The sequence below is a fragment of the Nerophis lumbriciformis genome, linkage group LG19 (assembly GCF_033978685.3).
Source record: "Nerophis lumbriciformis linkage group LG19, RoL_Nlum_v2.1, whole genome shotgun sequence".
Classification (NCBI taxonomy): Eukaryota; Metazoa; Chordata; class Actinopteri; order Syngnathiformes; family Syngnathidae; genus Nerophis; species Nerophis lumbriciformis.
The window spans coordinates 31,051,222-31,069,124 of NC_084566.2; the positions used below are offsets into that span (position 1 = coordinate 31,051,222).

Genomic DNA, 17,903 nt, shown 5'->3' on the forward strand with positions numbered 1-17,903 from the left:
GCACTGCCTTTGCGTGCCGGCCCAGTCACATAATATCTACGGCTTTTCACACACACAAGTGAATGCATCACATACTTGGTCAACAGCCATACAGGTCACACTGAGGGTGGCCGTATAAACAACTTTAACACTGTTACAAATATGCGCCACACTGTGAACCCACACCAAACAAGAATGACAAACACATTTCGGGAGAACATTCGCACTGTAACACAACAGAACAAATACCACAGAACAACTTGCAGCACTAACTCTTCCGGGACGCTACAATATACACCCGCCCACCTCAACCTCCTCATGCTCTCTCAGGGAGAGCATGTCCCAAATTCCAAGCTGCTGTTTTGAGACATGTTAAAAAGAATACTGCACTTTGTGACTTCAATAATAAATATGGCAGTGCCATGTTGGCATTTTTTTCCCCATAACTTGAGTTGATTTATTTTGGAAAACCTTGTTACATTGTTTAATGCATCTAGCGGGGCATCACAACAAAATTAGGCATAATAATGTGTTAATTCCACGACTGTATATATCGGTATCAGTTGATATCGGAATCGGTAATTAAGAGTTGGACAATATCGGAATATCGGCAAAAAAGCCATTACAGAGCATCTCTATTATTGACTCTGACAAACAACTAAAAAATCCAATTGAAAACATTTGAACAGGTAAGCCTTAAGTCGTAATGTGCATCCGTGCATCCTCTCATGCATGAAGACAGAGGAAAGCATCAGCAGCAGACAAGACGACATCAAATTTAACGACTCTACTTACACTGATCATTATGCTCCTAGTATTAGCGGCAGTAAAACCTCTAATGCTCATGTCATAAAACATACAATAATGTAAATATGTGGAATATACATAAAAAAAATGTCACATCTGTAAAAGTGGTCTATAATGATTCCCAACACTCCAAAGGTTGGGATAAAAAAAAATAAAAAAAGGTTTATGCCGCTTCTTCTGCCACTCATGCTATTATACTTTCCTGCGAGTAGTGGGAAAAAGGACGGGTCCCAGTTTGGACATTCCCGTACTTAATAGGATCAAGGCGCAATGAGGAGGCAGACACAGCGGCAGCCTAACTGGGTTTAGGCTTCATCAGGAGTCCACAGAGGGACAAGCTCAGGAGCCTTTAGACCACAGACGCCAAAGTGGTGTTTACTGTTATTGTGGCATTTCTAGCATAGGGGAAACTTTGCGAACGATAAACATCTTCTTATCTAATAGATATTTGACAGCTGGAGCTGTAATCCTACATCAGGTGCGCACAAGATTTTTCCAGCAAGAAAAATGTAAGGATGCGACGAGACCACAGTAACGATTAGAGATGTCCGATAATATTATCGGCCGATAAATGCTTTAAAATGTACCATCGGAAATTATCGGTATCCGTTTTTTTATTATCGGTATCGTTTTTTTTCATTTAATTTTATTAAATCAACATAAAAAACACAAGATACACTTACAATTAGTGCACCAACCCCAAAAACCTCCCTCCCCCATTTACACTCATTCACACAAAAGGGTTGTTTCTTTCTGTTATTAATATTCTGGTTCCTACATTATATATCAATATATATCAATACAGTCTGCAAGGGATACAGTCCGTAAGCACACATGATTGTGCGTGCTGCTGGTCCACTAATAGTACTAACCCTTAACAGTTAATTTTACTCATTTTCATTAATTACTAGTTTCTATGTAACTGTTTTTATATTGTTTTACTTTCTTTTTTATTCAAGACATTTTTTTTGATTTATTTATCTTATTTTACTTTATAATTTTTTTTTTTAAAAAGGACCTTATCTTCACCATACCTGGTTGTCCAAATTAGGCATAATAATGTGTTAATTCCACGACTGTATATATCGGTATCGGTTGATATCGGTATCGGTAATTAAGAGTTGGACAATATCGGAATATCGGCAAAAAAGCCATTATCGGACATCCCTAGTAACGATGCTAAAAACAATGCAAGTCAACATATGCTAAACTATCTGAACAAAACATCCACATCTTAGCTTTGTGTTATAGCTGCAAAATTACGTGAACAGAGGCATCCAAAGCTGCATGCTAGCTCACTCCAAAATGCATGAACCTTAAAGAGGAACCGCACTTTTTCATTCACGATCATTATGAAAGACGACAGATTACATTTTTTTAATGCATTTTGAATTTTAAATAAACGTTAATAAATGTCCACTTACAGCTGAACCCATGGGAGGTCCTCTATTTTGCCCATAAAATCCAATAAATAATCATTCAAACACCATCAACAAAACTCCATTTACATTTTGTGACTTTTATTAACCAAGTTTTAGTGATATTGTTATTATAAGCGCTAACGCAATATATATCAATACAGTCTGCAAGGGATACAGTCCGTAAGCACACATGATTGTGCGTGCTGCTGGTCCACTAATAGTACTAACCCTTAACAGTTAATTTTACTCATTTTCATTAATTACTAGTTTCTATGTAACTGTTTTTATATTGTTTTACTTTCTTTTTTATTCAAGAAATTTTTATTTATTTATTTATCTTATTTTATTTTATAATTTTTTTTTTTTAAAGGACCTTATCTTCACCATACCTGGTTGTCCAAATTAGGCATAATAATGTGTTAATTCCACGACTGTATATATCGGTATCGGTTGATATCGGTATCGGTAATTAAGAGTTGGACAATATCGGAATATCGGATATCGGCAAAAAAGCCATTATCGGACATCCCTAGTAACGATGCTAAAAACAATGCAAGTCAACATATGCTAAACTATCTGAACAAAACATCCACATCTTAGCTTTGTGTTATAGCTGCAAAATTACGTGAACAGAGGCATCCAAAGCTGCATGCTAGCTCACTCCAAAATGCATGAACCTTAAAGAGGAACCGCACTTTTTCATTCACGATCATTATGAAAGACGACAGATTACATTTTTTTAATGCATTTTGAATTTTAAATAAACGTTAATAAATGTCCACTTACAGCTGAACCCATTGGAGGTCCTCTATTTTGCCCATAAAATCCAATAAATAATCATTCAAACACCATCAACAAAACTCCATTTACATTTTGTGACTTTTATTAACCAAGTTTTAGTGATATTGTTATTATAAGCGCTAACGCAATATATATCAATACAGTCTGCAAGGGATACAGTCCGTAAGCACACATGATTGTGCGTGCTGCTGGTCCACTAATAGTACTAACCCTTAACAGTTAATTTTACTCATTTTCATTAATTACTAGTTTCTATGTAACTGTTTTTATATTGTTTTACTTTCTTTTTTATTCAAGAAATTTTTTTTTATTTATTTATCTTATTTTATTTTATAATTTTTTTTTTTTAAAGGACCTTATCTTCACCATACCTGGTTGTCCAAATTAGGCATAATAATGTGTTAATTCCACGACTGTATATATCGGTATCGGTTGATATCGGTATCGGTAATTAAGAGTTGGACAATATCGGAATATCGGATATCGGCAAAAAAGCCATTATCGGACATCCCTAGTAACGATGCTAAAAACAATGCAAGTCAACATATGCTAAACTATCTGAACAAAACATCCACATCTTAGCTTTGTGTTATAGCTGCAAAATTACGTGAACAGAGGCATCCAAAGCTGCATGCTAGCTCACTCCAAAATGCATGAACCTTAAAGGGGAACCGCACTTTTTCATTCACGATCATTATGAAAGACGACAGATTACATTTTTTTAATGCATTTTGAATTTTAAATAAACGTTAATAAATGTCCACTTACAGCTGAACCCATGGGAGGTCCTCTATTTTGCCCATAAAATCCAATAAATAATCATTCAAACACCATCAACAAAACTCCATTTACATTTTGTGACTTTTATTAACCAAGTTTTAGTGATATTGTTATTATAAGCGCTAACGCAGAGGAACTATTTATAGCGGCGCTGTGATCACAAGCCTGGGTACTGCATGATCGACTGGCGAGGTGTTTCCTCGTTTCCTTGTTCCATGGAGGTTTATTGTTGATCATAAATCATGCAACTCACCTGAACGGAAGAAGTCTGAGGATGTATTCCGAGAAATTGTTACACTTTGACAGTCATTTAAGACAAAGTCGACACGAAAAAACGCTCGGTCCCCAAAAATGACAAAAACTAATGAATAAATAAATATCATCCATCGTCATGTCTCTCATAATGATTGTGAACAATAGGCAAAATGCCAAAAAAAAGTACAGTTCCCCTTTAAAACGTAATGCTTTGGCATTGTTAAACACGAGTATCCAATATTCTAGCAACCTTTATAAGTCTAAAAAGACGAAACTCATCATAGGTCCCTTTTAACCTTTTTTCATGTTGTGAATTCATCAACTGACGAGAACAAAAATACAATAATAACATGCTATAGATGACACCTATTTCAACAATGCTTATAATTGTGTGATTCAGTCCAAAATGTTACTCCAGTATTTATACATGCATTCCCAATGTCTGTTTTACTTGTCTTTATTTTAATATATTCACTTATTCCATTCTATCCAGTTTCTATTTATTATCACCTGTGTGATCTTATTGTATTACACTTTTTTTTTTTTTGCATTATTTTCTTTCTTTTTTTCCAAAAAAAATTCTTAATTCATTGTCATTTTCCAAAGTCATTTTGCTTTTTGATATTCTATTATATTAAACAATATTTTCAGGGTTTTTTTTTACACAGGAAATGAACAAAATTTTGCATGTAAAGTAAGATGAATATATAAGTATGAAAAAGATATGGTGTGAAAAAACATGTGAAGTTCCTTTGCCTATCATTCACAATCCCTATGTGAGACAAGAACAGATGCACTGCAAAAAGTCAGTGTTCAAAAACAAGAAAAAAAAAATACAAAAATTAGGGGTATTTTATTTGAACTAAGCAAAATTATCTGCAAATAGAACAAGAAAATTTGGCTTGTCAAGACTTTCCAAAACAAGTAAAATTAGCTAACCTCAGTGAACCCAAAAATACATTAAAATAAGTATATTCTCACTAATAACAACTGTACGACGATATGAGCACCGTATTTTTCGGACGAGAATTGGAGTTTTTTTTCATAGTTTGGCCGGGGGTGCGACTTATACTCAGGAGCAGCCTATGTGTGAAATTATTAACACATTACCGTAAAATATCAAATAATATTATTTAGCTCATTCACGTAAGAGACTAGACGTATAAGATTTCATGGGATTTAGCGATTAGGAGTGACAGATTGTTTGGTAAACGTATAGCATGTTCTATATGTTATAGTTATTTGAATGACGCTTACCATAATATGGTACGTTAACATACCAGGCACATTCTCAGTTGGTTATTTATGCCTCATATAACGTACACTTATTCAGTCTGTTGTTCACTATTCTTTATTTATTTTAAATTGGCTTTCAAATGTCTATTCTTGGTGTTGGGTTTTATCAAGTAAATTTCCCCCAAAAATGTGACTTATACTCCAGTGCGACTTATATGTTTTTTTCCTTCTTTATTATGCATTTTCGGCTGGTGCGACTTATACTCCAGAGCGACTTATACTCCGAAAAATACGGTATGTATTTTCTATTGTTTCATTGAAAATAAAACAGCAAAGTCCATTTGGCTGTCATCTGTTTTAATATGAGACACAATTGTGTCAAAGTCATGATTTTTTTTTTTTTTCATGCTTGAAATAAGAAATTATTACTTTAAAAAAGTAGCTTTATACTTGTGAGTGTTGATGACACAGCTTTGGAACAGTTGATATTCTAGTTTCAAGCATGTTTTACTCAATATAGGTCATAAAATCTCAGCAACAAGCTGTAATATCTTACTGAGATCATTTAGGACCAAAACCTTTAAAACAAGTAAAACACTAACATAAAATATGCTTAGTGAGAAGAATTATCTTATCAGACAGAAAGTAAGCAAATATCACCCTTATTTGAGATATTTAATCTTACTTATATTTCAGTTTTTGCAGTGTATGTCTTTCTTTTTTTATGCATTCCAATTCGGGGTATACGGCAAGTATACCAATTATTTTATCCCAATAAATCCAAGGATGTTGCTGTGCTAAAAGCTAAGATAAAATGTCATCACATCTGCATTGCGCAATAATTCCCTCTATGCTGACTCTCTCGGTCATCAGGCGTCAGTCGGTCTTGCAATTCTTGAAAATAGATTGCTCAACTCTGACAGGAATCTGCTCGGATGAACCAAACACGCCCTAACTTTAGACACACTTAAAAAGACGGTAATAATAGTGCTTTAACATATGACCAGCCTCATGTTAACGCTACTGTAATATCGCTGTTTTTGATTTGAGTTGTTGCAGAAAGTCTTTCTTACCTCTCAAATCCAATTTGCCTTATGGATCTCTCCCATGCAGAACCTGGATGGGGAGATGCAAAAATGTTTAGTAAGCTTATGTAATATTGGCAGGAGCAAACCGCATAGTCAGGATAATTGGTCAATGTGTTGAGAAATGTATTTCAGATATGTCAACCAACAAGTGTTTGCATCAAAATAAAAACACTGGACACTTTATTAGGCACACCATTGGGTCAGAGAGCTATACACTTAACAACATTCTGTTGTTATAATCAAAGTATTATAAGAATCATCTCTTAGTGTGATGTAGCACAGCACAATATTAAACATTTTGGAGTTGAAGCAGATGTTAAATACACCGGCATAAGCACGCCATCTTTCCTGCACCCTGCGTTCCGACTGGTTGAAGTGTTCCTGAACGTCACTCCGCAGCAGTGGGACGTTTCCAGCTATTCAGGAGGCCGAGACAAACGGCTTTTGTTGTGGGGCCAGACCAAACACAGCAGTAGCAACATATTTATGCCTCCTAGGTGAGGAGGGCCTGCTCGGTTTATTTAGCGACTAATTGGGAGGTGAACTGCTTCAAGTTTGTGCTTTATGGAGCATGTGACAACACTCAGGAGACTACACGTGATACACTTAAAAAGTACATATTTTATTTGTTTTAGAATGAGTGGCTAGCAGTGATGGGCAGGAACAAGCTACAGCCGTGGTCAAAAGTTTACATACACTTGTAAAGAATAATAATAATAATAATAGATTTTATGTGTAAAAAGCACTTTACATTGAGCAAACAACCTCAAAGTGCTACAGTGTATTGAAAATAATAATAATAATAAAAAGATAATATAAAAAAATAAAAAATAAAATAAAAACTAGAACAGCCTAATAGCTAGAACTAGTATGCATATATCTATAAAAAGGCTTTTTTTTTTTTTTTTTTTTAAAGAAGGGTTTTTAAGCCTTTTTTAAAAGCATCCACAGTCTGTGGTGCCCTCAGGTGGTCAGGGAGAGCATTCCACAGACTGGGAGCGGCGGAGCAGAAAGCCCGGTCTCCCATAGCTCGTAGCTTTGTCCTCGGAGGTTGGAGGAGGTTAGCCTGTCCAGAGCGGAGGTGTCGTGTGGACGATTTGGGGGGGGATGTGATACACACATCTGTAAAGATGTGTGTATCACAATCGTTATCTGTGTGCAAGATGGAAGGTGTGTGTAAAGCATTGTGTGTAATATTTCTCAAAAAATGTGAAGCAGAGTCAATGCCTAATATTACAGTGGTTTTGTTTACTTTGTGTAGACTTTTGTTAACTTTGTGAAAATGTAAAATTTAGGTGTGAGCAATTGGAAAAAACTGTAAATATAATAGAATAAACACAAAAATGCAACATATAGTGATACTATTGTTCAAATAGAACATAAAAACAATGACAGCAAACCAAACTAAATAAAAGCCCAGTTCTGTGGAGTTGAGACACGTACCGTATTTTTCGGAATATAAGTCGCAGTTTTTTTCATAGTTTGGTGTGACTTATACTCGGGAGCAACTTATGTGTGAAATTACTAACACATTACCGTAAAATATCAAATAATATTATTTAGCTCATTCACGTAAGAGACTAGACATATAAAATTTCATGGGATTTAGCGTTTCGGAGTGACATATTGTTTGGTAAACGTATAGCATGTTCTATATCAGTGGTTCTTAACCTTGTTGGAGGTACCAAACCCCACCAGTTTCATATGCGCATTCACCGAACCCTTCTTTAGTGAAAAATAAAATGTTTTGTTTTTTTTTTCAAATTCAAGACAAAAGTTATATGTTTTTGGTAACACTTTAGTATGGGGAACATATTCTAAGTAACAAAGACTTAATTTAGAGTTATTTGGACACAAGGGGAACATATTCTAAGAAATAAAGACTTAATTTAGAGTTATTTGGTTAGGGTTAGTGTTAGGGCCAGGGTTAGAGGGTTAGGGTTATAATAAGGCCATGCCGAATAAGGCATTAATAAGTACTTAATAATGACTAGTTAAGAACCAATATGTTACTAATTTGCATGTTAATAAGCAACTAATTAATGGTGAATATGTTCCCCATACTAAAGTGTTACCATGTTTTTTTTACTGGTGCACAAAATGAACCGTGCATGAACATCACCTTGTTCAAAGAACAAAACCAACACAGTGCATAAACTCACAACAAATTACACACCTGCAAATCAGTCAGCTGTTGCCGTATCCGTAATACGCCGATAGGGAGAAGTTTGTATTTACAGGATGAGTCGGGTGTGTCTTAACCCCTGAGCCCGACTCACCGAACCCCTAGGGTTCGATGGAACCCAGGTTAAGAACCACTGTTCTATATGTTATAGTTATTTGAATGACTCTTACCATAATATGTTACGTTTACATACCAGGCACGTTCTCAGTTGGTTATTTATGCCTCATATAACGTACACTTATTCAGCCTGTTGTTCACTATTCTTTATTTATTTTAAATTGCCTTTCAAATGTCTATTCTTGGTGTTGGGTTTTATCAAATAAATTTCCCCCAAAAATGCGACTTATACTCCAGTGCGACTTATATATGGTTTTTTCCTTCTTTATTACACATTTTCAGCCGGTGCGACTTATACTCCAGAGCGACTTATACTCCAAAAAATACGGTATACAGGTTAAAAGTGTTCCTCGTGCACCGATGGGAGGGATGTGGGTGGGGGAGATTGGTATCCATTGTTACAGAGCACCATTAGAGTCTAACAGCTTCTGGAAATAAGTTGTTCCTCTGTATTGTGGTCCCACTCCCAATGCTTCGCAGCCTCCTGCCATAGAGGTGTGATCAAAGAGAGGGTGTGCAGGGTGGGTGCGACACATGGTGATGCAGAGAGCCCTCTTTCTGCATCTGCTGATGAAGATGTCTATGGTGGGAAGAAGGCTGCTCCCCATAATCTTTTAGCAGCTTTTACCAACCTCTTCAGTGTCTTCCTCTTTTCAGCCGTGCAGCTGCTGTGCTACACCGTTATACTGGTGCTGAGGGTGCTCTCCACCACATATGTAGAAGCTCCTAATGATGGAATACCCTTGTCCAACACGCCACAGCTTCCTGAGGAAGTAGAGACACCGGTGTGCCTTCTTGAGCAGACAGGAAGTGTTCTGGCTACACTTGAACTCTCTGGATAGATCAACCTCAAGATATTGAGGCCATGTCTACACTAAGTCGTTTAACCCCTTAAACGAATAACAATTTAGCCTAAGCCCCGTTTAAGCCACACTAAACCATCGTTTAAGGATCCCCTCCTCGAAATTTTTTTTACACGGGTAAGTCAGTCGTGTAATTCCTGAATCTCCGGCACTTAGCCTTGTATGGACTCATTGATCATTTACAAAGTGAGTTCGGAGAGGAAGTGACGCCAGAAAGACCTCCTCGCCCACACAGGAAGTGACGTCAGAAAGAACACACCACAGCCAGCTTTACAATAAAGCAGTTTCGGTAGCTCGGAGCTAACCACTGGAAATATGGAGGCGAGTCATCCAGACATGCCCGTGTTTCTCATTCTTCTACATGTACAGACGCTTGTGGAAATCACACATGAATACCTTAAGAGAAAGCGATTGCAGCTATTTGGGATACAACACTTCTCAGACGGCAAGAGAACTTTCCAAAGTCCGTCCGGGTCAGCTGTGATGTTACTTAGCGAAAAATTTCTTCCATTTGTCGAAGGAGAGACAGCGAGAATGCAGGCTCCCGTGGATGTGATAAAAAAGATAGCGTGTGCTTTGTAATACCTGGCCGTCGAGGAAAATGGCGAATGCATTTGGACTGGCAAAACGGACTGTATCAGTTATTGTCCGCCATGTATGTCGCGGACTCGACGTCTAGGTCCAGAGTATATAAAGTCACTAAAAACTAATGGACAATGAAGGTGAAGGCAAAAGACTGAGGAGTGTCCTGACCAGATATCTAGATCCCTAGATTGATTGATGTAAAATGTTCTTTATCACATTGTTTACATGTCTCATAAAGATTTGATTAATTTATGATGGCTCAGGTGTGATTCACTACAATATGGCCCCACAGCACACTGGATTCCAGTTAATTGAAATACCACAACACTGGATATTGTTCAGTTAAGTTACATTTAAGAACTTCCACACAAAGCAACACTGGAGATGACTGACGTGCTCATTTTCCACGCGTGCGTACTCGGTCGGTGGACGGAGGTGGGCAGGGGTCTTAAACGATGGCACTGTTGTGTGTGGCCACAGATAAGGTTAGGTGTGATTTACCCTAGATAACCTTATCCGGCTTAGTGTAAACGGTGTGTTCCAAAGCTGCTTCAGGGTGTACCTTACTGATGTCCACAACCATCTCTTTGGTATGTTTTAAATTGATGCAAAGGTTGTTGCTTTTGCAACAATCCACCAAGTGTTCTACCTCTTCGCTATACTCAAACTCATTATTGTCCGTGATGCCTCCCACTACTGCTGTGCTTCACACTATGACAGCTGGGGTGTTTTGCCGTGTAGTTATAGTTTAGTAGTGGGAAGTGGAGGGGGCTCAGCACACATCCCTGGAGGCAGCCAGTGCTGCTAAGAGTGATGGAAGAGGAGACAGTGTTGTGGAGCCTGACAGTCTGTCGGTCTGTTGATCAGGAAGTCCAGGACCCATTTCCCCAATGAGGAACTCAGCCCTACTGTGTCCAGTTTCTACACTAGTGTCTGTGGGATGGGTCTGTGAAGTCCAGGAAGAGCAAGCGGACGTGGAAGTTACTGCTCTCCAGATGGATGAGGGCTGTGTGGACCTCTGACTAACACTAATATGATATTGTCTGTGTTCGCCTTGCACGGACTGCGAGAAAGAAGGCTTCTATTTGAGGGCAGCATTTATTTGTTCAAACGGACGACACACATGTTTGTATATGGATATGGTGTCAATTCAGGTCAATATGGTAACAGGTGTATATTACACAAAGAAACATCTCGATTTAGAAAAAGATTGTAGTAAAGACACACAACGAAACAAACAAAAACACTGACCGAAGTTGAACATGGATGAAATGAGCAGTTGCTTCAAGGAATTGTTTTGACGACTTTCAACAAACAAATTGACCAAACAACACAAGCAAACGTGTGCTAGAAGGAGCACGACAACTCCGACCCAAATACACGCTCCAAGTCAAGCCTCTCAGGGAGTCGAACTAGCAACAATGATTGATCACGACAAAGCCTCCAGCCTGAGGAAATCATTTAAGAGCAAAAGTGCTTCGCCCCCACCCCCCAAAATGATCTAATGAAAATGTTCAGAGGCTGCCAGGAAAGCCCGAAAACTCCATTAGGAGATTATCTTAAGAGATGCAATGCAGTTACTCAGTGTAATTAACAAATGTCGCTCTTGGAAAATTAACACTCAACACTAGATCTCTCTCTTTTTTTTTTTAAACAATTCATTACTGGATTTTTGACTTACACGGTCAAGAAATTCAATTGAACTCACGTCAAATGTTTTTTCTCTCCTAAAAAACAAGTAACCTACAAAAATTATATATATACGTATATATAAATATATATAAAAAAGAAAAAAAAACGCATCAGTCAAATAAGTACGGTACATGCAAATATTGACATGAAGCCACAGACAAATGCACTCCTGAATGTCCAAAACACGGTGCAGCAATACACAAAAGAGGACAAAAGGCTCATAATGATCTACTTTTTAACAACTTTTTAAATCAGGGTTAAATTTGAGATCAGTCTCTTATACATATACATATTTTAGGAAACCAACCCCATACTTCCTGAAACTTCACAGAACAACTGTTCAATGTCAGCCTAATGTTCTCCAATTTAAGGAATTAAAGAATATTTATAATCTAGCGAGTGTGGCAGGGAGGCGTTGCAGCCTTCCAATTTAGCACAATGAGTCTTCTCGGCAACAAACTAGTAAATGCTACAAAGTTCTTTTTGGACTTGCTAAGAGAAGACGACAAAGGGGCTACCCCAAATAGTCCACTTAGAAGATTCGGTTCAATCTTTTCGCCAATTACCAAAGAAAGTATTACAAATGTCAGTCCAATAACTGCTCAGGGATGGACAAAGCCAAAACATATGTATTGAATTTGCTGCAGACTGTTGACACCAATCACATAATCCCGATATTACGTCATACATCTTAGCCAGCCTGACCTTGGTATAATAGGTACGATGTATTAGCTTGCATTGAATACGGATGTGTCTCGGACAAATAGAAGACTTATGAACTCTACTTAAAAATCTCTGGCCAGCTCTCCTCAGATAGGGTCACTCCTAAGTCACCCTCCCAAAGTGACTTCATTGAATTCAGAGATTCAGGGTGTAAATGAACAATTTGAGTGTAATTGATCCTTTTAAAGTCGGAAGTGGTGTCAAAAAATCATAACCTGTCAGTCGGTAAATTTGGAAACCTGGGAAAAGTATTACGAACAAAACTATGAATCTGTAGATATCTAAAAAAGTGTCGATTAGGGAATGAAAATGTATCACAAAGTTGCTGGAAAGAGGCAAAAATGTTGTCAATGTATAAATCTTTAATGTTGTTGATCCCCAGATTTGACCATCTTAAAAAGGCACTATTGACAAGAGAGGGAGGGAAAACATGTTTAGCAGTAATGAGTGTACGACTAGATATAGTCTGTAAGCCAAAATGGCGCTTAAACTGAACCCAAATTCTGATTTTTACGATTGGATGTTTCGTGAAAGTAGAAGAGTGGATGGGAGGGTGAACCAGAGCCCTAAGAGATACTGGTTTAGTTGATTTTGCCTCCATAACCAGCCATAACCGAGGGTGATCAAATGCTTCATATTGCAGCCAATATTTAAGAATCCTAATGTTGGTTGCCCAGTAGTAAAACCTAAAGTTTGGTAGTGCTAATCCTCCCGACAATTTGGGTCTCTTTAAATATTTTTCATGTAATCTGTTAGTCTTTTTATTCCAAACAAAGTCCAAAATCTGACTATATAATTTACAAAATAAGGACTGAGGGAGAAAAAATTGTATACACTGGAGCACATAGGAAAATCGCGGATGTACTTTCATTTTAACAGAGTTGACACGGGCCACTGTAGATGAATTAAGTAGGGACCAGCATTCAAAATCTCCCTGGATTCTGGACATTAGTAGAACAAAGTTGGCTTTACAAAGCTCTGCAGACATATGTGTGACCTGGACAACTAAGTATGTGAAACTTTGCGAGTCAACTTTAAAGGGAAAATTGTGCAGAGGATATTTCTTAGCAGCAGAATTTAAAGGAAATGTTTTATTTTTACACAAGTTCAAATAGTAGCCTAATGTCCAAAAGCTTGGCGAGTACTTAAGGCAGCTGGGGCCGAGACAGAGATGTCCGAGACATACAGAAGGAGGTCATCTGCATAGAAATAAACTTTCACCTGTACGTCGTGTCTACATATGCCCGTAAAAAGCGGGTTAGGATGAAGCGCTATTGACAGAGGCTCAATGGCATGTGCAAAAACCAATGAGCTCAGGGGGCAGCCTGTCCGTGTGGAACGGTAAAGATGACAATATTTAGATTGAATAGGTTTGGTCCTGACCGAAGCCTCTGGAGATGAATATAGGAGCATAGGGCCATGAAATAAAACTTACCAAAACCGAATCTCCCAAGGACATAAAACAGATAATTCCACCCCACTCCGTCAAATGCCTTTTCAGCAGGCACATCATACAACATATTGAAAAGATGTCAAAGTTTAGAAAAGGAGTGTCTATTCTGAATGAACCCGGTTTGATCTGCGTTAATAATAAAAGGGAGAATAGTATTCAGACTAAAAGCCTGCAGTTTGGATAATAATTTGAAGTCCACATTTAACAGACTAAAAGGACAATACAAAGTGCACGACAAAGGGTCCTTGCCATTTTTCAAGAGGAGAGAAATTGAAGCATTGATGAGTGTCGTCTGACCAGTAAGCGGAGAGAGACTTGCAGCGTGAGGAAGTTCACATTGTATGATAACGGACAGAAAGCTAAGCATGTAGACAATTACAGTATGAGGAAGTTTACATTGACGCAAGTGATGGTAGCCTACGTATTTGTTTTCATCACCGTTTAAACAGGAATAGCATCTGATAGCTCTTTTGGACAGAACACCTGTAGCAGCAAATACACACAGCTTTAACTTACAGTTGTGTCGACATGCACCTGGGGATAGGTTGATTGGCAACACTAAATTGGCCCTAGTGTGTGAATGTTGTCTGTCTATCTGTGTTGGCCTTGGGATGAGGTGGCAACTTGTCCAGGGTGTACCCCGCCTTCCGCCCGCATGCAGCTGAGATATGCTCCAGCACCCCCCGCGACCCCAAAAGGGACAAGCGGTAGAAAATGGATGGATGGATGTGTCGACACCACAAGGTTGGATTTCGTTTCTGACAACTTTTAGTGTCGTTTTTAATTCATCAACAGTTGTTTAGTGAGGACTGAGTGGAGGGGTGTGTGTGTCTGTGTTTGTGCGTGCCGGAAGGGGGAAGATGATCTCATACGAGTGTTGTAGCGTGAAGCCCCTGCCCCCAGCGTTTACCGGTTTCTCACTTTTTTTGTAAGGGCCGCCGGAAGTTGGCAGACCCGTCAGCGATCTTGTTCTGTCTCCCTGTAATGTTTGTCTGCTCTTGAATGGGATTGTGCTGGAAATATGCTAATGTTAGCATGTTAAAATTGTATGCTAACATTCTTGCTGATTGTATTTGTTTCAACTTAAAAATGATGGCTTTCGATACTTGGCGCGATCTTAAAAAGTAGGCAAACTATTCCTATGTTACCATGCTAACATTAGCATGCTAATGTTATATGCCAGCATTTTATCAAATTTTTTTCATTACAACTTAAAAATCAGGGCTTTGGTTCTTGATGCCATGTTAAAAGTATAGAAACTTTTACTGTTATGTTAATGTAAACATGCTAACAGTTTTATACTGGCATTTTAGCACATTTTAATTGTTTTAACTCTAAGCCAGAGGTATCCAGGCCCATCAAAATTTACATGGGAATTTTGTAGTTACTATAATTATTAACAAGTGCCCGCTTACAGTAAGTTGATGTCAACATACATGGTTGACTGCTTTTCTCAAAATTTGAGGCTCAATGGGGCCTATGAAAACTAGGAAAATGCTTCAAAATAAAAGCATCCTTTATTAACTTATCATTTATTATCACCCATTTTCCTAGTCAGTGTAAATGTAACGTAAATAATTGGTTAGTTTTGGTTTTAATTTCAGTTATGTCGACCACACTGCGAAAACTGAAATCTAAGTAAGATGAAATATCTCAAATAAGGGTGATATTTGCTTATTTTCTGTCTGATAAAATAATTATTCTCACTAAGCAGATTTTATGTTAGAGTGTTTTACTTGTTTTAAGGGTTTTGGTCCTAAATGATCTCAGTAAGATATTACAGCTTGTTGCTGAGATTTGATGACCTATATTGAGTAAAACATGCTTGAAACTAGAATATCAACTGTTGCAAAGCTGTGTCATCAACACTCACAAGTATAAAACTACTTATTTAAAGTAATAATTTCTTATTTCCTGCGATGAGGTGGCAACTTGTCCAGGGTGTACTCCACCTACCGCCCGAATGCAGCTGAGATAGGCTCCAGCGACCCCAAAAGGGACAAGGGGTAGAAAATGGATGGATGGATGGAATTTCTTATTTCAAACATGAAGAAAAAAAAATCATGGCTTTGACACAATTATGTCTCATAATTAAAACAGATGACAGCCAAATGGACTTTGCTGTTTTATTTTCAATGAAACAATAGAAAATACGTACTCATATAGTAGTACAGTTGGCACAGTACAGTAAACTGACAGTTAATATTTAAACATTTAACATTTGACATTTCTAACAATTTTGAACAGAAATAGTTCATGCACATTCAGATGAATTCTTCAAAATTACAATAAAAAATATATGTATTTATGCGCACTAATTGACTGAAAGAGCACACACTTGGCGTGATTATGTCATGTTGTCGATGGAAAAAATGCATTTTTAGACCATATGATTTGCCTGAGCGGTTAGGATACCCCGAGAGTAAGAAGCGGTTGCCTTGTTGCCTTTTCATTAAGAACAATAAATGAGTTTTTAGTGTAAGTTTGCTGGTTTCAAGAAATGTAATGCCGAGCGCATATCATTATGTCAAGATAATGGCACTAGCATTTACTTCATTTAAGAATATTTTTCAACATATTGAGCAAAAAGGTCTCTTTTTTTTTTCTACCAAGAAAAGTGCACTTGTTATTAGTGAGAATATACTTATTTTAAGGTATTTTTGGGTTCATTGAGGTTATCTAATTTTACTTGTTTTGGAAAGTCTTGACAAGCCACATTTTCTTGTTCCATTGGCAGATTAATTTTGCTTAGTTCAAATAAAATACCCCTAATTTTTGTATTTTTTTTCTCTTGTTTTTGAACACTGACTTTTTGCAGTGCAGTCGAGATAAAGCCACTGTAAGTGTCTCACAGTATTTCCAAAACAGAACATCTGCAAACCCCTCTACGCCCAGGTATTATTATTTGATATGAGCTCACACAGCAAGAATGTCAAGAGGTTAAGTTTGGATGAGATGTGAGGAAGAGAATCGGCAGTGGGAGGTGCAAACAGCACATTTTTACTGCTTGGCAAAGGTCATCCCAAAGCAAGTGTCACAAACAAAGGCGAAACAAAACAAAGAAAGATATGAAAAAAAAATGGTAATGGCAAGCGAAAGCCTCCTTAAGCCCTGCTGATGGGTGGAGTCGTTGCTCGGCACAATCGCAGGAAAATGAAACGAAAAAAGTGACAGTTCGAACATGATAAGATGTCCCCGCCTTCTCCTTTAGCCAGCTCCACCCATGTCTTGGTCGGTTAACACACCAGCCCAAAAACTATTTGTAAATACAGTCAGCCTCCACGTGTGCAGTCAGCACATACAACAAAAACGGATGACTCTGAGGCGGAGTGACCAGTCAATGACCTGAGCTCGCCAGGCTTCCCTCCGTCATACGTGACTCTGTGTTCCGCTCTAACGGTGTAGTTGGCTGACGTGTGGAGAGGAAATGATAGAAACCTTTCTGGAGGGAGAGGGCAAGGGGAGGATAGCGGCCTCCGTGTGAAGGAGGGCTTCTTGTTTACGCTGTACTGCCAAAAGGAAAAGGGTGTCAGGGGGATGAATACCAGATTTAGAAACTTTAGATAAGGATGGCATTGACTCGAAATGCAGGAAATGGCCAAGAAACAGATAAATGCAGAAAAACGCAGGAATCTCCCGCCCTACCCTAAAAGACAATTATAGCTGCCAAACTAGGACATTTTTCATTGATATCAGAACCTTCTCCAGCTAATGTAACCACTTTTGCTTGGAATTGCACCGCAATTCCAGATGCCTAATTCTGATTTAGTGACTCACAGCTGACATTGGCACCCAAAATACATGTAAACAATAGGGATGTCCGATAATGGCTTTTTGCCGATATCCGATATTGTCCAACTCTTTAATTACCGATATCAACCGATATATGCAGTCGTGGAATTAACACATTATTATGCC

At 37.9% G+C, this 17,903-nt stretch overlaps 1 protein-coding gene across 4 annotated transcripts in view; it reads right to left on the reverse strand.

Moving 5' to 3' along the window:
* The window catches only part of piezo2b (piezo-type mechanosensitive ion channel component 2b), a 210,226-nt gene that overhangs the window by 121,258 nt on the left and 71,065 nt on the right, over positions 1-17,903 (reverse strand). For all 4 annotated transcript variants that reach the window (XM_061978976.1, XM_061978975.1, XM_061978974.1 and 1 more), the window contains exon 4: positions 6,353-6,395. In XM_061978976.1, the coding sequence (XP_061834960.1) occupies positions 6,353-6,395 (43 nt within the window). The remainder of the gene's footprint in view (positions 1-6,352; positions 6,396-17,903) is intronic.